This window comes from Panthera uncia, assembly GCF_023721935.1.
Source record: "Panthera uncia isolate 11264 chromosome B3 unlocalized genomic scaffold, Puncia_PCG_1.0 HiC_scaffold_2, whole genome shotgun sequence".
NCBI classification, from domain to species: Eukaryota; Metazoa; Chordata; class Mammalia; order Carnivora; family Felidae; genus Panthera; species Panthera uncia.
In genome coordinates, this window is record NW_026057583.1 from 784809 (window position 1) to 805979 (window position 21171).

The following is a 21171-nucleotide window of genomic DNA, read 5'->3' on the forward strand; positions in this document are numbered from 1 at the left end:
AGAAGAGAAGCCCAGTCAGCATCCTACTCCCTTAACCTCGCGGTAGGGCAGGTGCGGATCATAGTGTCTGAAACTACGGAAACTTCTGCTTTCTGAGAAAGACTCCCTCCACTGTCAGGACCTGCTCTGCGCCTGGCACCAAGCCCCAGCTCCCTCCACTCCATCATGAGAATCGCTGGGTCTGCTAGCATCCACCTCCTCACGGTTTCCGGCACCCGGCATCTCCTGCCTGCCACGGGAATTCGGATGAAATGAACACCGCAGGCCGACCCCACAGGACACCCAGGTGTTCTGTAGGAAGGGCCAGCAGGCTGGGCACTTCTCCCCTCCTGTGCTCCGTTGGGGTCCCCTACACCCCGGGGTCCCTCCGTCCCTCCCAGGCTTCCCGGCTCTTGTGCAAACCTACTCACTCGCACTCTAGTGTAGTAACGAGTCTAGGCATTGATCTAGAAATCCTTTATTTACATTTTCTCTTAGAAAAAAAATATATAGATCTGGTGCCCTGTTGATTCCTCAGGTTCAGGAAATTTATGGGAAGGTGAGAGAGGGCACAGGGCCGCCCCCTAAGGCCATCCATCGTCCATCGAGGGCTTCTGCTCATCTGACCCCAGCGCTGGGCTTCCCTGAGATCAGCCCCAGGGCCCCGGGTGACAGACGCCATGCCAGGCCTGGGGTGGAGTTGGCAGGAGGGGCAGGGACTGAGAGGTGTTGGGGCAGTCTGGCCATCAGGAACTGGATTGGCCCCATGGGCAGAGTGGAGAAAACACGGGCCGGAGACTTTGTCCTGGGGTGAGGACGCCATTGCCTCAGGCTCCAGGGAGGGGTCCTGCCGTGGGCCACTGGGACAGACACATAATAGGCCTCTCACATGGGGGCCAGGTGACTGCAAGGACCGAGGACCGTTAGCTGTTTTCTGTGAACCACCTGAGCACCACATCCTTGTTCTCCTTCACCCACTTGATGTTGGCTTTGGTCTTCTCCAGGGCTTGCTCCAGAGCTCGGGTGGCTGAGCCGAAGCCTGTGTCCATGTTGTTCTTCTTGAACTGCTCCAGCTGCCAGGGAAATGAAGATTCTCAGCCTCAGGCTGGGTCTCTCACACAGCCTTGAGGGGAGGGCGGCCTAGTCCTCTGTCCTCCCTGTCCACATTAGGGCCCTTGCAAATGGAGAAGCCACAGCCTGTTCTCCAGGAGAGAAAGGGCTGGCCCTTCTCTGTCCCTGGGATAAAGTCCTTATCTAGGGCAGAGGTGAAAATAAGCACGGCCTCGGGGCTCCTGGGTGGCTCAGTCAGTTAAGCCCCCGACTTTGGCTCAGGTCATGATTTCATGGTCCATGAGTTCGAGCCCCCCAGCGGACTCTGGGCTGACAGCTCAGAGCCTGGAGCCTGCTTCGGATTCGGGGTCTCCCTTTCTCTCTGCCCCTCTCCCACTCATGCTCTGTCTCTCTCTGTCTCTCAAAAAGTGAATAAACATTTTAAAAAATTTAAATAATAATAAAATAAATAATAAAATAATAAATAAATAAATAAGTCACAGATTAAAAGATATATTAGTATAGGAGGTTGTAGCCGGGGCAATTAGGCAAGAAAATGAAATAAAAGGCACCCAGAAAGGAAGAGGTACAACTATCTCTATAAGCAGATGACATGATTTTTGTATTCAGAAAATCCTAAGGAATCTACCAAAAACAAAAAAAACCCAAAAAAACTATTAAAACTAACAAATTCTGCAAGGTTTCAGATGAGCAACATACAAGATCATACTACATTTCTACACACTAGCAACGAGACATACGAAAATGAAATTAAAACAGTCCCATTTACAATAGCATTAAGAAGAATAAAAGACTGAGGAATAAATTTGACAAAAGACATACAAGACTGGTAATGCTGAAAACTACAAAACACTGTTGGAAGAAATTAAGAAGGACTGAATAAAAGGAAACAATACCCAAATCGACCCAAATCTGTGTTAATGGAGTGGAAGATTTAATATTATTAACATGGCAACGGTTCCTAAATTGATCTACAGATTCAACGCAATCCACATCAAAATTCCAACTGCCTTTTTTTGCAGAAATAGACAAGCTGATCCTAAAATTCATAAGGAAATTCAAGGGACTCAGAATAGCCAAACACTCTTGAACAAAGCTGGAGGGCTGACGTTCCTAAACTCACTACAAAGCTACAGTAATCAAGACAGTGTGGTATTGGCTGAAGGACAGACAGATCAATGAAATACAATTAAGAGTCCAGAAATAAGCCCTCGCATTTACAGTCAATTGATTTTCAACAAGAGTGCCAAGACCATTCAGTGGGGGAAAGAATAGTCTGCTCAACAAATAGTAGTGAGACAATCGGATAGCCACGTGCAAAGGAATGAAGTTGGACCCCCACCTCACACCATATACAAAAATTCAGCCAAAATTGATCAAAGTCCTAAATGTAAGAGCTCAAATAGTAAGACTTTTAGTAAAAAGCATGTATAAATCTTCATGACCTTGGATTAAGCGATCGTTTCTTAGATATGCCTAAACACAAGCCATAAAAGAAAAATTAGAAAGCTGGACTTCATCAAAATAAAAAAAAAATGTTAATGTATGGAAAGACACTATTGAGAAAGTAAAAAGGCAATCCACAGAATGGAAGAAAACATTTGCAGATCAGGTATCTAATAAGGGTCTAGTATCCAGAATATATAAAGAACTCTTACAACTCAAAAATGAAGAGACAAATATCCCAATTAAAAAATTGGGCAAAGGTTTTGAACAGACATTTCTCCAAAGAAGACATATGAATGGCCAATAAGCACACGAAAAGATGTGCAACATCATTAGTCATTAGAGAAATGCAATTCATACTATCTCACATCCACAGAATGGCTATAATTTAAAAGGAAGGAAGGAAGGAAGGAAGGAAGGAAGGAAGGAAGGAAGGAGGGAGGGAAGGAGGGAAGGAGGGAAGGAAGGAAGCAGAGGGAGGGAGGGAGGGAGGAATGAAGGAACAAAGGAAATGAAGGAAGAAAAGAAACGTAAGTGTCCAAAGACATAGAGCCGTGGAAAGTACATTGGTGCAATTACTTTGGAAAACATTTTGGCAATTTCTCAAAGAGTTAAACATAAAGTTACCAAATGATCCATCAATTCCCCTCCCAGGTGTATACCCAAAAGAACCAAACACATATGTTCACTCAAAACTTTGTACATGAACATTCATAACAGCGTTATTCATAATAGTCAAAAAGTGGAAACAATCCACTGTCGATCGACTGATCAATGGATAAACAGATGTGTTATATCCATACAATGGAATATTATTCAGCCATAAAAAGGAGTGGTACCCTACCACATGGATGAAACTTCCACAAAAGTCCTCATATTATATGATTCCATTTCATGAAATATCCAGAATATGCACATCCATAGAGACGGAAAGTAGATTAGTGGTTGCCAGGGGCTGACAACAGAGGACTGGGGAGCGACTGCCACAGTTTCTTTTCGGGGGTAATGAGAATGTTCCGGAAGTAGATGGTGGTTATGGTTCTACAAGCTTGTAAATACCCTGAAAGCCACTTAACATGGCGAGTTTTATAGTACATTAATTATATCTCAATTAAAAAAATAGATAATATCAACCTAATACAATGAGTTAACTTTAGCTTCTGATTCAAACATGCATATCACTGCAGTTTTAAAAGAAACAACCTAGAAGGTTTAAAATGGGCCAGATAGAGGGACACATGGGTGGCTCAGTCGGCTGAACATCCAACTTCAGCCTCACGGTTCGTGAGTTCAAGCCCCACCTCGGGCTCTCTGCTGTCAGCACAGGGCCCTCTGCAGATCCTCTGTCTCCCCCTCTCTCTGCCCCTCCCCTGCTCTCCCTCTCCCTCAAAAATAAAAGCAAAACAAACAAACAAAAATGGGCCAGGCAGAATATGACACGTAAAGAATTGTTCCTTTTCTTGGGTTTGCTAATAACATTGAGATTATCTTTTAAAAATTCCTTTAAATAGGACTAAATCAAAGACAGGTGAACTGTATGATATTAATGATCCCTGCTTGAAAATTCTCCACCCCCAAAATAGAACCGGCAAAACGCTGATAACTGTTCAATCTGGGTAATGGGTAGGTACGTGGAGGTTCATTTATATTATTGTCTTTACTTTTTGCCTATATGAAAGTTCCAAGATGAAGTTTTCTGATTGAATCGTCACCATTTAAAAAGCCTGGAAACTGGGTTCTACTCCTGAACCAATACTACACCGTGTGTTCACTAACTACGTATTTATTTAATAGTTAAATAAATAATAAATATTTATTTAATATAGAAAGAAATTAATTAAAAAAAAAAACAAAATAAATAAATAAAAAGCCTGAATACCCAGCTTCCCCTGCAGGTGAGGAAGGCCTGGCAACGTGGAGCCCGGGCTCTCCTTGACCACACCCAGGGGGCGCCGGCTGAATGGTGGTCCTTTTAGACTCGCGATGGACCTCTGGATGCCGCCCCAGGGTCCCGGGCTTCTTACCTGCTGCAGCTCGAACTCAGTGGAGAATCGTCGGGTCACTGCCTGGATGAGGTTGGAGAAGGAGAAGGAACCAGTGCCATAGCTGTGGGGACAGGAGAGAGAAGACACCGTGAGGGGCGGAAGAAGCAATGCTCCGTGACTGCCAGGTGCCATTATACCCTCACGTCTGCTCTGCGACTGTCCCCATCTTGGAGGTGAGATGAAATGACACACCCAAGGTGATACCCTGAGGGACACGACCGCAGGTTTGATCTCAGTATCCTTGCTCCCCTGTCTCCAGAGAAACAGACTTTCTTTGCCCCAAGTGGGAGAAAGGACAGCCCATACCCTGCCTCGTCTTTCCATGTTGGCCCTCCCCGCCCTCCCCCGCGCCTGACCGCAAGCTGGGTTAATTTTTCAGCACTCCTAGGCGGTGTCCACAGCCCCCCACCACGCTCCAGCCCTGCGGTGTCCCATGCACACAGACACACGGACCCTTCCCTCCGGCCCCGGACACCCAGCCTTGACGGGCACTTCTCCCAGCAGGCTCCCCAGACTCACTCCTGAAAGAGTTTCTTCCAGTTGCTCTGGACAAAGTCCCAGGCCAGGGTTTGCCCGACGACGTTGCTGGAGATGCTGCTGAGAGTGCTGGTGACATCTTGTTTCCGGATGAGGTTAGGGTCCAGGGTATAACTCAGGAACCTGTGAGGGAAGGATGCTGGGTTAGTGACCACTTCCAAGGGCTGTAGTCAGATGATACGAGACAGAGAACCCAGGAAGGCAAAGGATCCCCTCCCCCGCCCCCGACACCTCTCCGGCATCCTCCTAATGTCCCTTCAGTCTACTGAGGGTTGAAGACCTCTTCGTCCTACCTCCCTCTCACAGGTGGGACACTGAGTCTCCCAGGCAGGGTCACTGGCCCTGCCTGACATGGACCTGGTGCCCGATGGATATGTGATGACTGATGATGAATGAATGAAGACAGGAAGGAGTACCAGAGCCGGGAGCCCTGTCCCAGGCACGGCAGCCACCTTTGTCTTTGACACTGAGGGAGGCTCTTCTTTACTGGGGTCCGGGAGATGACATACAGGTGGCCGGTGGGAGCCAGGAGCTTGGGGCGTGCCCCGCCGGACGTCCAAAAGGACCCAGGCCCAGCTGCAACAGAGCCCTTGGCAGAGAGGAAAACTGAGCTTCTGTCAACTACTGTCCAAGAAGCCAAAGCGGTTAAAAGTGTGGGACAGAGACCCAGACGTGGGTTCAGATCTTGGCTCCACCACTTACGAAAGCTTCTGGACTTTGGGCAAGTTGTTTTCGCTTCTCTGAGCCCCAGTGTCCTCCTCTGCGACATGGGGGCCCCACCGCCCCACCGCACAGGTTTGTGAGGATGCCGTGAATGAGAGGCCCGGCTGGTTCTTGCTCTCCCACGTGGGGTCCCCCGTGGGGAGGGGAACTCACGCGGCCCCGTTGGGCCCCAGTCCTCACCTGTTCAGGATCCAGACCTGGTTGCTGCAGGCCAGGGCTCCGCGGAGTTTGTCAGCCTCGTTCACCAGTTCGGCCTTTAGGAACTGCTCCCACACGAAGTTCCACTCCTCCTCGCCGCCCTGGGCGATGGCATTGCAGTACACGGTGGACCGCAGGTTGGGGTGGATCCTGGCGAGGGGTGAGAGGGTCAGGGCAGGGAAGCGGGGGGACGAGGGTGTGACGAGGACACGGCTGTGGGCTCTAGGGACGGATGAAGGTCAGGGGAGGAGCGGGGGATACACTCACGGGTTGTTTTGGGGGTTCTTCTTCCACTCGGCGAAAAGAGTCGCGGCCAGCTTCTCACACTTAGGAACCCCGTAGGAGCAGGCGGTGCTGACGGCGTTAATCTCGCTGTACCTGCCCCACGGGTGACACTCCGTCAGCATGCCCATGGGCCGCCCGGCCCAGACTTGGGCAGAGACACCCCCCTGCCGACACACAGCTCCGGGAAGGATGGCGGGGCCCGGGCTCTGCCTGAGGCTGCTCACTGGATCCCCTAAGTGGCTTTGTGCCTTGGGCAGCCCAGGGACTTAGAGGAGTCAGCACAGGCTGCAGCCCCTATCTGAACACCGAGAATCTGAATGATCAAGACCCTGAGGGGACCTCAGAGTTTCAGTTGGGTCCCTTGTACAAAGAGGTCAGATGGGCTCCCAGGCCGCACAGAACCTCAGGGCAGGCCTCCTCCTCCCGCCTGGTGGCCCCGGCCAAGAGATGGCCTCCAGAGGACATTGCGGGGCCCTGCCCTGGACTCCCCGGGTCAGGGTAGCTGGGCCGCCCATGGCCTCCAGAAATAAGGAAAGGAGAGAGGCTCTTGGCTTCTCAACGGTCCACTCACTGGTCCATGAGGGTTTGCGGGTGATCAGTCCAGTTTTTGGTGAGTCTTTCGAAATGATCGAAGAGGGGCGTGACCTGCTTCTTCAGGTAGCTCTGGGCAAAAGAAAACACGGAGAGCTTTGAAGGCAAGACTCCTGCCAGGTCTTTCTGGAGTCCCTGCAGCCTCTGACGTGGGTGTAGGTGCAGCAAGGGCTGGTGGCTACGGAGGCAGAGAGGCCGGAGGCTCAGGGCCCCGAGGGAGCCAGCAGGGCCCAAAGGGGCCCGCACGGGCCAGGTTTCAGATGACTGGCCCGAGGCTCTCCTGCCTGAAAGCCTCAGTCAGCTCCAACACTCCTTGTCTGCGTCACCAGTTTTTAATAGTGTTGGGTCCCCCCCCCCCCCCGCCCCACCACTCCACCACCAATCCCGGTGGTGAGTGTTCCGTGTCTACTGTGAAGAGTGTGGAAAATACAGAGCAGCATGTGCAGAAAATGAAAACTGCCCAGGAGCTTCCCCAAACCGATTTTCAAATTGGTGAGTTTACCCCTTCTTTTCCCCTGTCTACCCAGCAGATCCGTCATTCTGTCTGCTGCCCTTTGCCCCCGACGCTGGAAGGTAAGTTCTGCCTCCTGTTACTAAGACCCTTCACAGACTCGGGTTCAACACGGTAGTTTGTCACGGGCCCCAACCGGAATCCACGTCCAAACGTAAAAGGAATAAACCTCCGAGAGCCAAGAGAACGGAAAGGGAAAAAGAGTGGAGGACATGCCCATGCAGTCAGGAAGCTGCAAGGTGGGGAGAGGAAGGGAGGGACGGGGCAGAGTCACAGTGCGGGCCCCGGGGGCAGGGGTAGGGGGGGTTGGAACCGGAAGCAAGGCTTGCCCAGACAAGGCTCAGACTCAGAGGGACGGGTCTGCAGGAGACAGGGGTGAGGCGGGGGCTGAACACAGGGGGAATGAGTCCAAGACTGAAGCGGGAGTAGTTGAACCCCCAAGCTCCCACTCCCCTCCTTGCAGCAGGGCAACAGCCCCCCTCCCCCACAGGTGAGGCTGAATCAGTGGGGCTCAGAATCGGGGGCCCCCAGACATAGCAGAAGGGTTGGCCGACTGCAGAGGTGAAAGTTTATATCCTAACTGGAGGTAACTCTAGTCAGCTTCTTTTTCCCCGTGTCCGCCAGTCGTAGAAAGTGGGCATCACCAGCCTCATTATACAACATAAAGGGTGATTCCCTGGTCTCAGGGAAACACACTCATGGATACTATATGTGTGTGTGTGTGTGTGTGTGTGTGTGTGTGTGTGTGTGTATACATTTTTAGTAAATTCTATATTCAACGTGGCTCTTGAACTCACAACCCTGAGACCAAGAGTCACATGCTCAGAGGCGCCTGGGTAGCTCAGTCGGTTAAGCGTCTGACTCCTGACATTGGTTCGGGTCACGATCTCATGATTTGTGAGATCAAGCCCCACGTTGGGCTCCAAGCTCAGCGTGGACTGGGATTCTGTCTGTCTGTCTCTCTCTCTCTCTGCCCTTCTTCCACTTACATGTGCATGTGTTCTCTCTCAAAATAAAACACTGGGGGGCCTGGGTGGCTCAGTCAGTTAAGCATCTGACTTCGGCTCAGGTCATGATCTTATGGGTTGTGAGTTCGAGCCCCGCATCGGGCTCTGTGCTGACAGCTCAGAGCTTGGAGCCTCTTCAGATTCTGTGTCTCCCTCCCTCTCTCTCTCTCTCTCTCTCTGCCTCTTACCACCCCCCCTCCAATAAACAAACATTAAAAAAAGATGTTCTAAAAATAAACATATGATAGAAGAAACGCCCACAATCTGTAGCCAAGGGGGCTACAGGAGGAGGAGGAGAAAGACACATCGGGACTGAGAGAAGAGCCCACAAGCTTCCAGAAGGGAAAAAACAGCCACGTTCAAAGAACCAGAGATGAGCAAGCCTCTGAGCTTCTCAACAGCAGCACGAGAGGCTTGGCATCAGCGGAGCAAGGCCTGAAATTGTCTGAGGAATAGTAGCTTCCAACCTAGAAACTTCTAATCCCCGGTAAATTCTGGGTCCCGTGTGGTGATGGAATAAACACATTGTGCATGATCTACCTCCACTCTTAGGGACACTTTCTCAAAAACTCCTGGAAAAGGTGCTCCACTATGGGAGAGAAAACTCAAGGAAGAACCCACTGGTTCAGGAAACATGAGATGCCACACCGGGGGAGAGCCTCCCATTCGGGGGAGGGGTGGGGCTGAGCCGCAGTTCCAGAAGGGAGCACAGGGACTGCGGGCTCCGGCAGGGATGCCTCCAGGAAAATGCAGCAAATCTAGCATATGCCCTGATGACGTTTGTCCAAGATGTATAAAAAAAAGGGAGGGGGGGACACAAACATAGTAGTCCATGTGGCTCAGCAGAGAGTGATATTTAAATAACCACAATACTGGGGCGCCTGGGTGGCTCAGTCAGTTGGGCGTCTGACTCAGGTCATGATCAGGTCATGATCTTGTGGCTCGTGAATTCGAGCCCCGTCCCGGGCTCTGTGCTCACAGCTCAGAGCCTGGAGCCCGATTTGGATTCTGTGCCTCCCTCTCTCTCTGCCCCCCTCCTGCTCACGGTCTGTCTGTCTGTCTCTCTCTCAAAAATAAACATTAAAAAAAATTTCAGGGGCGCCTGGGTGGCGCAGTCGGTTAAGCGTCCGACTTCAGCCGGGTCACGATCTCGCGGTCCGTGAGTTCGAGCCCCGCGTCAGGCTCTGGGCTGATGGCTCGGAGCCTGGAGCCTGTTTCCGATTCTGTGTCTCCCTCTCTCTCTGCCCCTCTCCCGTTCATGCTCTGTCTCTCTCTGTCCCAAAAATAAATAAAAAACGTTGAAAAAAAAAATTTAAAAAATAAATAAATAAATAAATAAAATTTCAATAACCACAATACAGTAAATGCTGACTACTGAGTTGATCAAATATTGTGACTTAACTACATCGGGAGGATGGAGTAAATCCAACGCAGGTAGGTTAAAGAGTTAAAATCTCACTTGCCATCACACCTCTTTCAACATCATAGGAAGTGCATGAGAAAAAAAAAATTTTAATTAAAAAATGACCTCTGGGAATGCCAGCTGGTGCAGCCACTCTGGAAAACAGTATGGAGGTTCCTCCAAAAACTACAAATGGAACTACCCTACGACCCAGCAATTGCACTACTAGGCATTTATCCAAGGGATACAGGTGTGCTCTTTCGAAGGGACACATGCACCCCCATGTTGATAGCAGCACTATCGACAATGACCAAAGTATGGAAAGAGCCCAAATGTCCATCGATGGACGAATGGCTCAAGAAGATGTGGTGTATATATATACGATGGAGTATTACTCGGCAATCAAAAAGAAGGAAATCTTGCCATTTGCAACCACGTGGGTGGAACTGGAGGGTATTATGCTAAGTGAAATTAGTCAGAGGAAGGCAAAAATCATATGACTTCACTCATATGAGGACTTTGAGACAAAACAGATGAACATAAGGGAAGGGAAGCAAAAATCATATAAAAACAGGGAGGGGGACAAAACAGAAGAGACTCATAAATATGGAGAACAGAGGGTTATGGGAGGGGTGGTGGGAGGGGGGATGGGCTAAATGAATGAGGGGCACTAAGGAATCTACTCCTGAAATCATTGTTGCACTAGATGCTAACTAATTTGGAAGTAAATTTTAAAAAATAAAAAATAAAACAAGTTAATAAAAAAAATGATCTCTTCAAGTTTCATCTAATGGCTGCATAATATTCCATCAATGGATATCATAGTTTACCTAACCAATCTCCAACTGTTGGACATTTGTTTTGGGTTCTTTTTTTTTTTTTTTTTTTCTTTTGTAAATCACCCTGCTGAGTTTCTCTCTTACCTCTCTCATGGGAGCCTCAACAAATAAATTTATTTATTTATTTTGAGAGAAAGGGGGAAGAGAGAGAGCAGGGGAGGGGCAGAGAGAGAGGGAGGGGGAGAGAGAGAGAGAGAGAGAGAATCCCTAGCAACCTCTGCACTGTAAGTGCAGAGCCCAATGCAAGGCTCGAACCCAACAAACCATGAGACGGTGACCTAAGTCGAAACCACGTTGGACGCCTAACCGCCTGAGCTGTCCAGGCGCCCCCGTCTGTGTCCTTTCTCGGCCCTACCCAACCTGCTCGCCTTTCCAGTACCTGTTCCCTTCACCCTACATCCCTCTTGCCACTCTGCCCACCTGCTCTCAGAAAAGGACCCGGTGTCCTGTCGGCCTGAAGGGTGCCACCGCTCCAGACAAAATTTCTAGTAACTCCCTAATGGTGCATTTCTGGCACCGGGCAAATTGGTCCTCGAACCCTGCCCTGCCCCTCTGTACCTTCATGGGGCCGTAGACCTCAGAGCGGTCGAACATGAGCTTAAAGTAGCTCAGGCTGCTCAGGGCGGCCTGCCAGGGCATGTACTCGGTCTCTTGGATCAGGAAGAGAGTGTTGTTCAGCGCCAGAGTGACAGGGACCTTTTGGGCACTGGGGATAGACACAAGGGCTCAGGTAAGCATCCCCATTAAGTCCACTCCCCACTGAGGGGGCCCCAACCCCTTCCTGAAACCTGAGAGCCCCAAATGAGCCAGCTCCAACGTTCACTGTTCACTGTAGATGGGCCTGGGGGTAGGTAGGGGTGGGGCCGGGGAGGGGGGAGGGATGGGGGACAAGGTCAGCTCAGGCCCTGTCCTCACCCACTGCCAATCACATTCCCCTGCGTATTATCCCCATTTGACAAATGGGAAACTGAGGCTCAGAGAGGCAAAGTGACTTGCCTAAGGCCACACAGCCCATAAGAGACAGAGCTGAGATGCATAAGGACAAAAAACCTCTGCTCTTTATTCTGCCCACCTCTTCTCTGATTTGCTCGGCCCCCTGTGCCTTCCTCCCTCCTCCTCCTCAGACCATCTGTGCACCTGTGGTTCATAAATGTCCGTGTCTACGGGTGACATCACCTAAGTCAAAGAGCTTAGCACCTGCTGGGAACACAGTAGGTGCTGAATAAATATTTGTTTATCCATGCTGCCTCTCTCCTGCTCTGTCCTTCCCAGACTTTTTGTAGCATCTGCCATGGCAGGCTGGCACACAGTTAATCCTCAGGAAGAGCTGGTGCTATGAAGGACACTGTGGTTTTGGAGTTGGCCAGACCTGTGTCTGGCTGTCACGGGCTACAGAGTGACCCCAGGTAAAGCACTCAATCAAACTCTGAGTCTCGGATTCCTTATCTGGGAAAAGTGGGCTGTAACACTAGCAATCTGCAGGGGTGTGGGGGCCCAGGGAGGGGCGCAGAGAAGCACAGGGAGCCCATAGCAGTGTGCCTGGGTCTGTCGCTGTAGAACAGCACTTGCCCAAGTCACCAGGCCAGGGACAGGCTGGGCCCCAGGAGGAAGGGGGCACTCACCTCGCCAGGTTGAAGGCATCGTGGATGACTTGAGCCCGATTGATGACAGGAATGGCCTAGAAGGGGCGACAGAGCGCGTGACCTCAGGCTGCTGCTGGGGGCGGGAGAGGGGGAGGGGGGGATGGGGGTGGGCAGGGCCGGGGCCTGGGGCAGGTGATGGGGGCTGGCGGCCAACACCCACCGACAGGTCTGTCTGCAGCTGAGTTTGGATCTTCTTCCAGTTTTCATTGTCATAGTTCACCAGGTAGTAGCCCGTCACGTTGAGGTTCAGCAGAACCCAGTCATTAGCTGTGGTCTTGAACAGGTCATTCTGGGCTGCGGGGAGAGATCAGAGCTAGGTGGGGCTGCTCAGAAGGCCACAGGCTGACCCTTGGCCTGTCTTTCTCCAGGCTCCCGTGCAGCCTGGCACCGGCTGGCCCTCGAGCCTCAGGCGATGCCAAGGGAAGGGGGAGGAGAAGGGGCGTAGGTAGGACTGGGCTGCCAGGCCAAACTCTGCCCTCAGAGGGACCAAGTGCCATCTCTGCCCCTCGGTGCCCTTCCTGTCTCCCACAGGCTCCACGTGGCTGGGCCAGTGACAGCAGCCCGGACTTCTCCATCGGCACAGCCTCAGGACACCCAGACCGCCTCCACAGGCTGCTGCTCCTCCTCCCTCCCTCCCTCCTCCTCCCCTCTTACCCCGTCACCTAGTGGGAAGCCCAGGCAATGCCCACCCCCCGCCAGTCAGCACCCCCAGTGCTGCCCCTCTCTGCCCTCCCTTCCAGCCTTGCTCCCAGCAGCCAGAGGGGGCCGTCCGCTTGCCACTTCCCACCTGCCCCAGCTCCTCCTGGCCGGAGGACACAGCCATTGTGTCCTGCCATCCGCAGGGACCTTGGGAAGCAGCTTTACCTTCAGGGCACACCTCTGCCCTAGCCACAGTCCTTAGTTCTCTCCTGCCTCGCACTTGCTCTTTCTTCTGCCCCCACGAGCCTGGCTAAGTCCTTTTCTTCCTCTAAGACTCAGCTCACCTCCTCCAGGAAGCCTTCCCTCACCTCTCTGTGAAGTTGAAACTTCCTTATTCCTGGCTCCCTGCCCCATGCCCCAGCAGCCTGTACGTGCCTCTGTTAAGGCATCCAACACAGCTCTAGAAAGTTTTAGCTGCTTCTCTTCCTTCCTTCTCTTCAGCTGCAGTTTTGGCCGCAGCAGAGGATGAATTGCCTTGACCGGATTCCCCAGTACCTGGTGGAGTAGGGCTGTTTATACTTTGTGCCAGGCACTGTCTTAAACATCTCATGTGAGTTCTCTTCTTTAGTCCCCACACAACTCAACCGGGCCGCTATTGTTCTTAGCCCCATTTTATAAATGAGGAAATGGGAGACCAGAGAGGAATGGCAACCTGCCCGGGGCCACACAGCTGGGCGGCCGCACAGTAGAGCTTAGAACCAGAGAAGTGAGCTCCATTTGTTGAATGAGACCATGAAGGAAGCCGTCACTGAGGCCTGCCGGAACCCCCAGGATGTGGGCCAGGAGCTGGGGGTGTGGGGGAGGGGACTGCTGTCCACAAGGGCGGGGCTGGATTACCTTTTTCGACGCCCGGCAGCCAGTAGTGCTCCTGCGGTCTGCCGCTTCTGACAGAAGAGATGGGAACGATCCACAGGTAGCTGCAACAAGAGACCCAGACGCCAGGTGATGACAGCCGGCCGCTCTCGGTCACTGCCAGCAAAGAGCAGCCCCGCCCAGCCTCCCAGTCTCTGCCCGGCTCCGTCTGGGCACTGAGCACGCCCCTCCCCCACCCCCCCATCCCGGGCCAGGTGCTGGGGCTGGGACCACGGCAGGTCAGGACCCACCACGGTCAAGGGACACCACAGCACCTGTCCTTCAGAGCCCTCACGGGACGCCCGCCTCAGTGCCCCCTGCTGCTCACTTGAACTGTGAGGGGCGGGTGACCACGGACTGGGGGTCAAGGAGGAAGTGCTGCTGGGAGATGGTGCCTGTCTGGGTGTCCACGGTGATGACGGGGAAGCCCATCTGCAGGATCCAGCGGTCCATGATGGCACTCACGGTGTCGGGCAGCTTGATGGTCGGCTGTTTGTCTACAACCTGGAGCACAGCGAGACGGTGCCCGGCCGTCAGTGGCCCGCCCAGGGCAGCCTCGGAAGACCCACCTTGCAGGGAGGCAGGGCCAGCGGAGGAGCCCGGGGTGGGGGTGGGGGTGGGGGTGGGGTGGGGGTGGGCAGGAGCCTGGGTCCCAGCTCAGCTCGAACCTCAGAGGATGGGAGGGGAGGGGAGAAGAAGAGGAGGGAAAACATAGTCCGAGGCACGAGCGGGTGCAGAGACAGGGAGCAGGAGTGGGTGGTCTGGGGACGGGCTTAGGGCGGTCGCTACTGTCTTCTTGGGTCTTTCTTCATCTTTTTCCATGCACGTGCACTGCTTTAGTAATAGCAGCAAAAAGCCAACAACATCTGTTAATGACTGAGAAAATTAAGACTGGAAAGAGGATAAAGAACACCAGAAGGGCACAGGCTGAACAGGGAGGGGAGCTGGGGGCTGCTGCAGAGAGAGGGGAGGCTCAGCACAGAGGGAGTACCCTGGAGGGAGGCAGGGGTAGAGCAGGCGTGGAGGAGGGCTCAGCTTTGGAGGAGAGGAAGGAGCGGGAAACTGAGGCAGGTGAGGAAGACGGTGGATGTGGAGGGGAGGGACCGAGGCAGTGAGGAGCCCCCTGTCGGCAGGTTGTGGGAGGTCAGGGCGGGGAAGGGGTGCGGGGGAGGGGGACAGACCAGAAGAAAGAATTTGGGCCGGAGACCAGCATGGAGGGCCCTGGAGCCCGGCTGTGACTCTGAGACAAGGCCCTGGGTCTCCCCTCCCTGGTGGATCCGGGCTCGGGATCCCGGAGTGGTCAGTGGGGCTGAGGAGGGGCCGAGAAGGAGCCCTAAGAGAAGGGAAGCTCTGGGGGAAGATGGGGAGTGTGCAGACTCCAGCCGTACTAGAGGCAGGGGGGCCGGGGGAGGGGGCGGGAGAGGGGCAGTCCGAGGGTCTGCACTGCAGGCAAGGGCTGCTTGGGGTCTGAGTGCACAGGAACGCAAGGCAGGGCTGGGTGGGAGGGTCAAAGTTCGTGCGGGGGGTGCTGGTGTGTGCAAATTCATGCCTGGGAGGGGCCGGTCGGGGCACAGGGCAGCCAGGAGTGCTGAGTAGATAGAAAGACTCGCTCCAAAGTTCCAGGCAGAGGAGGGCTGGTTTCCTCACCTCTAAGACCTGGGGGGCTCCTCGGCTCCCATCACGGAGCTCACTACGGGCTGAGGCAAGCTGCCCATGGTCTTGACCCATGGTCTCACGCCTCCTGCAAGGAGCCATCATGGCCCCCACTTTACAGATGAGCAACAAGGCTTCAAACGACCCCCCTGGGCTGGTGAGCAGTGGAGCTGGACACATTCTAGTACACGTGTGCCACCCCTAGGGACTTAGGGCACCGCAGGACCCCGACACGATGGCTGCAGGGGGCTTGGCTGTCACTGACCTGCTGCAGGTGCTCCCACAGGTTCAGGTAGATGGTGTTCCCGTATTTATAGGTATGGAGGTAGGACTGTGGAAAGACAGGTCGCAGTGAGGGCAAAGCCGGTGCTCCCCAGCCTCCACCACTGAGTGTCTGTGGCGACGCACCTCGGGGGCTGGAGGAAACCGCCCCCTCCCCCCCCCCCCCGCCTCCACGGCTGGCCGAGGGGACTCACCGCTATGCCCATCTTGAACAGGTCCTCAGTCAGGAAGTTGGAGAGCATCCTGAGGACAGAGGCTCCCTGGGGAAGGAGAGGGGGTTCAGAAGGCTGTGCGGAGCCAGCCGGACCCTGGGCCCCCACCGGACAAGGGCAGATGCTCCCAGTGCCCTAGCTGTGTCCCCGCCCCTTCCACACGCCCCCCCCCCCCCCAAAAAAAAACACACTGTCTCAGTACCTTGCTGTAGGAGATGGAGTCAAACACCTCGCTGATCTGGGCCGGCGTGTTGATCTCCGAGGCAGGAGTTGACAGCGGGTGGGAGGAGGCCAGGGCGTCCACAGCCATCACATGGTACACGTCGTTCAGCACCATGAGGTCTTTCTGCAAAGCCCTGCTGGGCGTCAGGAGACTGGCCCGACACGGGATGACCCGGGTCTTCCCCTCCCCCAGCCCCTCGTCCCCAGACCTCGGGGCCCGGGGCAGCCGGCTCACCAAATTCCACGTGGGCTCTGCAAAGTCAGCACCTAGGTACTCCACGTAGGAGGCGAAGCCCTCGTTCAGCCATAGGTCATTCCACCACTCCAAGGTCACCAGGTTCCCAAACCACTGTCGGGGGGGGCGGGGAAGATCAGCCCGGCTGGCCACGCTGGCCTTGTGCTCACGGTCACCGGGTGTCCCCCACGCGCCAGGCACCGGTTCGGGACTCCTCGCCGTGACTCCCCTCTGCCATCCTGTTGGGTGGGACCCTCCTCCCTTCGCAGGTGCCCAGGGCAGAGCGGGGACTTGGGCCGTGTCCTTTCCCTACCCTCCCTGGGAAGCAGGGGCTACCTGGTGGGCCAGCTCATGAGCAATCACAGTGACCACCCGCTCCTGGTTGCCGCTGGAGGAGGACCGCCTGTCATACAGCAGCGCACTCTCCCGGTAGGTCACCAGCCCCCAGTTCTCCATGGCGCCAGCGTTGAAGTCAGGCAAGGCAATCTGGTCTGGGGGTGGCGTGGGCCAAAGCCATTGTCAGGACAGCCTCTGGGTGGTGAACCCTACCCGCCGCCCCCACCACAACGCCCCCTCACTCACCCGATTTGTTGAGCGGGTAGGGCGTGTCGTAATGTTGGGAAAAAAAGTCCAGGATGGGGCCTGTCACCTTCAGGGCATAATCGCCATGGCCCTGGTTGATCGCACTGGGCCGGGCCCAGATCCGGATCTGCAAAGAGGGTGGGGGTAGGTCAGAGGCCCCCCTCGGCTCCTGGTGCAGATGGCCAAGCCGTGGGGATCCCAGGCTAGTAAGGGGGATGACTAGGTTAAAATGAGGGGCTGGGGGGTCTTGGGGGGGCTTTGAGCCTTAGGGAGGAGCTCTGGGAATAATAATAGCCACGGCCATCATCCGTTTGGCATCCATGCGCTGGGAACTCCCTTCATGAGGACAGACCCATTTTTCAGATGCAGAGACCAAGGGTCAGAGAACTTAAGACACTTGCCCAAGATCACTCGGAGCTGGGGTTTAAACACCGGCCTAACAACTCAGGGGCTGAGATGGGAATTAATAAAAGAGGAATATCCGTCAGGCCAGAACCAATCCCGGGGAAGGGCCGACAGGCCCAGCTTCTTACCAGGACGCCACTGGGAGCTCTTGTCTCCACATATGAGAACTCACTAACGATGTAGGCCAGCAGGTAAGTAGACATTATGGGTGTGGTTTCGAACTCGGTGACTTTCCAGGTGCGATTTCCATCAAACGGGACGCTGGGGCCTGGGCATGGACCGTTCAGGCATGTGGAGATGCCTCCTCTCCCCCGCCCTGCATCCCAACCCTGGGCTGCCTTCTTCCCAAGGCTGTGTGGCCCCTGGGACAGACCCGCTCACCTCTGGGCAGCATGTTGGACAGGGCCACCAAGTTGTTGGGGTGGATGATGGTGATGTTAAACGTGGCCTTCATGGCGGGCTCGTCAAAGCACGGGAAGGATTTCCGGGCCTCTGTAGCCTGCATGTGTGTCGTGGCCAGCACCCTGCCCAGACCGGGGTATTAGAGGGTGTGCTGGCAGAATGCCTGCACCGCGTGAGGGTGGGCAGGGCGGGGGCTTCAGGGCGCCGCTGGGCATGCGGGAGAAGGGCATGTCGCTGGGCATGAAAGCCCGGTCCGGCTCATCCCTGCCCTCCCCGCCTCCCCCAAACAGCCTCTGGGCCCCGACAGGCCAGCTCCTATGGGAGAGCAGAACTCCTTCAGGAGTCGGGGTCAAAGTCCCGGCAGGATCCGTGCCCGAGTTAACTAGGAGGCTTTGGGCAAGTTTCTCTCTTCTGAGCCCCAGTTCTCCTATCTGTCCGAGGGGTTCTTTCGCCACTTGCCCCCGACTCCCTCGTGGGGGGGAGGGATGGAAGCTCCCCAGGAAGGAGTCCCAGGAAGTCCCCAGGAAGGCTTCCCAGGGGCCCCCCACCCCCGGCCCCCACGGATGGAGTCATGGCCAGCCGAAGGCTCCAGGCGGTTCCGAGGCCCGCAACCCAAAACCTTCCTCGGCCCCCGGGACCCGGCTCTGCCTCAGCCTCTGGGACCTGCCCCACTGAGCAGACGCAGACGCAACTTACTTTTTGATGCCGTTCTCCACGTACTCGCTGCGGTAGAAGCCCGCCAGGTCGTCGGCCAGCTCCCCCTGGAACTCACTCTTCATCTCGTACTGTCTGCCGGCCACCAGCGGCTCCTGGAGGTGCACGACCAGGTACTCGGTGAGCTCCACCAGCTCCGTCCTGACGATGACAGGTTGCGGCTGGAAGCCCCCCACGCCCGACAAGGACACCATGTGCCCCTGGTGGTTGGTGTAGTTGAGCCTCTTGCTGTGGATGATGACGACGCTGGTGGACTCATTGCACATGAAGCGAACGACGCTTGTGCCCGTGAAGACGTACAGGCCCTTATCGTTGGGGGTGAGGTAGGGCCTCAGCGTCACGTTGTAGGAGTCGGGAATCAGCGTCTTGGGTAGACGGTAGACGTTCCATGGCTTGCTTTGGTCCAAGGTGGTAGCCACGGTGGTGGTAGGGCCCGTGGGGGCCGCCGTGGAGGCCGCCGTGGAGGCCGCCGTGGAGCTCTCGGTGCTCCTGTTCTTCTCCTGGGAGTACACCACGGACAGAGCGATGATGGTGCACACGGCCGCCACGCCCAGGAGGATGGCCAGGATGCCCACGGGCTTGGAAATGTAGAAGCCCTGGGCCATGGTGAGGGCAGGGGGGGAGCTGGGGGAGGTTCAGGACGGCGAGGAGCAGGCGCAGCGTCTGGCCAGACTTATATCCCTGAGGGGCAGGGGGAGGAGCCCCACAGCCCACAGATTGGGCAAAAATTAACCAGGGCTCAGGCAGGCAAAGGTCAGTGGGCTGGCCAGGGGCGCCCTGTGCTCGGGCCCTGGAGAGGCTGAGATCCAGGAACAGCGTGCTGGGGGTGCCTGGTGGGGAGCAAACAGTGTCCGGTTACAGGCTGCAGGAAGGAGGGCTGACGGGCAGGCAGCGGGTAGAGGGAGCAGCAGGGCTGGGTGGCATCGATCGGCCTGTGCCCCGGGACAGCGGGGACAGAGGAGGAGGACCGAGGTTGGAGTCTGCGAAGGACTTCCCAGGAGCAAGAAGGAGGAGATACAAGGGAGGAGAGGATCGGTTTCTGGCTTGGGTCAAGAGTGCCTTGGGTCACCCCTGTGGCTGGATCCTGGCAGGGTGCCCGGGGCTCGTCGGCGACAGGGGCCCCAGCCCTCCCTCGATTCTTCCAGAGCAGGGAGTCCTTCCAGGTTCCCCCTCTCACCCCTTCCTGCCCAAAACTTCTATCTCAGCTATCGGCATACTGAGGGGAAAGAAAGATGTTTTGCCATGTTTTTTTTGTTTTGTTGGTCTTAAAATGTATATTTATTTTTGAGAGAGAGGGAGAGAGAGAGAGTGTGTGTGAACAGGGGAGGAGCAGAGAGGAGGGGAGACAGAGAATCCAAAGCAGGCTCCATGCTGTCCGCACAGATGAACCGTGAGATCATGACCTGAGCCCAAGTCGACACTTAACTGACTGAACCATCCAGGCGCCCCTGTTTTGTTTTGTTTTGTTTTGTTTTGTTTTGTTTTGTTTTGTTTTGTTTTTAAAGAAAGGAGGCTGGGGGCGCCTGGGTGGCTCAGTCAATTAAGCGTCTGACTCCTGATTTTGGCTCAGGCCATGATCTCGCGGTTCGTGAGTTCAAGCCCCGAAGCAGTCTCTGTGCTGACAGTTCGGAGCCTGTTTGGGATTCTCTCTCTCTCCCTCTTTCTCTGCCCCACCCCCACCCTTGTCAAAATAAATAAATAAATAAACTTTTTAAAAAAGAGAGAGAGAGAGAGAAGAGGCTGGTGGAGACTTAACCTCTTCCCCGCTGGGACCTTGGGCAGGTAACTTTCCCTTTCTGAGATCTCTCTCTTCATAAATAGATGATAGCATTCACCTCTCGGGTTTGTTGCACAGATTTACTGAGAAAACACGTTAAACTCCACATAATAGACCCGAAACATCGCGCCCTTCTTCCCCACTCAGAGCTCGGCCAGGCCTCTATTCCCATCCTCAGTGGAACGAAGATGTCACTCATCATACTTAATAAAATAATGTTCGTGATCACTCTTGCCATCCAGCAGCTCAGTGCCTCAGACCTTGACCCCTCCTGACCCTCACCTCCACATCCAATTCTACCCTCATCCTCTGATCTGACCATGTCCTTGGTCAAAGTCACTCTCCCTGTTTAAGTAGACACCACTATACTCTCATGGAGTCACCACTTCCGCTCGGGCCCCTCCAACCTGTTTGGCCCAAGAATTGGCTCATTTTTCACCGCGGCTTACAACCTTCCTGGGTCTCCTGGCTGGCTCAGTCAGCGGAATGTGCGACTCGAGCCTGGGGCTGGGAGTTCAAGCCCCATGTTGGGTGTAGAGATTACTGAAACATAAAATCCTTTTTTAAAATTTAGTCAGCTTTCATTCCTTCTTTCTTGTTTTTTTTTTTAATTTCATTTTTTATTTTTTAAAATTTACATCCAAATTAGTGAGCCTATAGTGCAACAATGATTTCAGGAGTAGATTCCTTAGTGCCCCTCATTCATTTAGCCCATCCCCCCTCCCACAACCCCTCCAGCAACCCTCAGTTTGTTCTCCGTATTTATGAGTCTCTTCTGTTTTGTCCCCCTCCCTGTTTTTATATGATTTTTGTTTCCCTTCCCTTAGGTTCATCTGTTTTGTCTCAAGTCATCCTATGA

The 21171-nt window shown here is 54.4% G+C and overlaps 1 protein-coding gene across 1 annotated transcript; it reads right to left on the reverse strand.

Moving 5' to 3' along the window:
• Positions 1–642: 642 nt before the first annotated feature.
• On the reverse strand, positions 643–19766 carry ANPEP (alanyl aminopeptidase, membrane). The gene is made up of 20 exons (XM_049614282.1): positions 18518–19766; positions 17801–17943; positions 17548–17687; positions 17015–17141; positions 16769–16923; positions 16433–16546; positions 16178–16321; positions 15958–16023; positions 15747–15812; positions 14157–14332; positions 13814–13893; positions 12438–12571; positions 12257–12312; positions 11193–11340; positions 6856–6947; positions 6267–6377; positions 5982–6149; positions 5061–5201; positions 4521–4602; positions 643–1052 (listed from the first exon to the last, which is right to left on the reverse strand). The coding sequence occupies exons 1-20, from the start codon at positions 19138–19140 to the stop codon at positions 903–905; spliced, it is 2916 nt and encodes a 971-aa protein (XP_049470239.1). The 5' UTR covers positions 19141–19766; the 3' UTR covers positions 643–902.
• Between the last annotated feature and the right edge of the window lie 1405 nt (positions 19767–21171).

Bases quoted from the DNA above. Each gene is read 5' to 3' on its own strand.
- ANPEP (XM_049614282.1), bottom strand. From the start codon at position 19,140: ATGGCCCAGGGCTTCTACATTTCCAAGCCCGTGGGCATCCTGGCCATC. The intron at 11,341-12,256 runs GTGAGTGCCCCC...GTCTATCCCCAG, and splicing joins GATGCCTTCAACCTGGCGAG to TGCCCAAAAGGTCCCTGTCA. The intron at 6,948-11,192 runs GTACAGAGGGGC...TCTTTTGCCCAG, and splicing joins AGGTCTACGGCCCCATGAAG to AGCTACCTGAAGAAGCAGGT.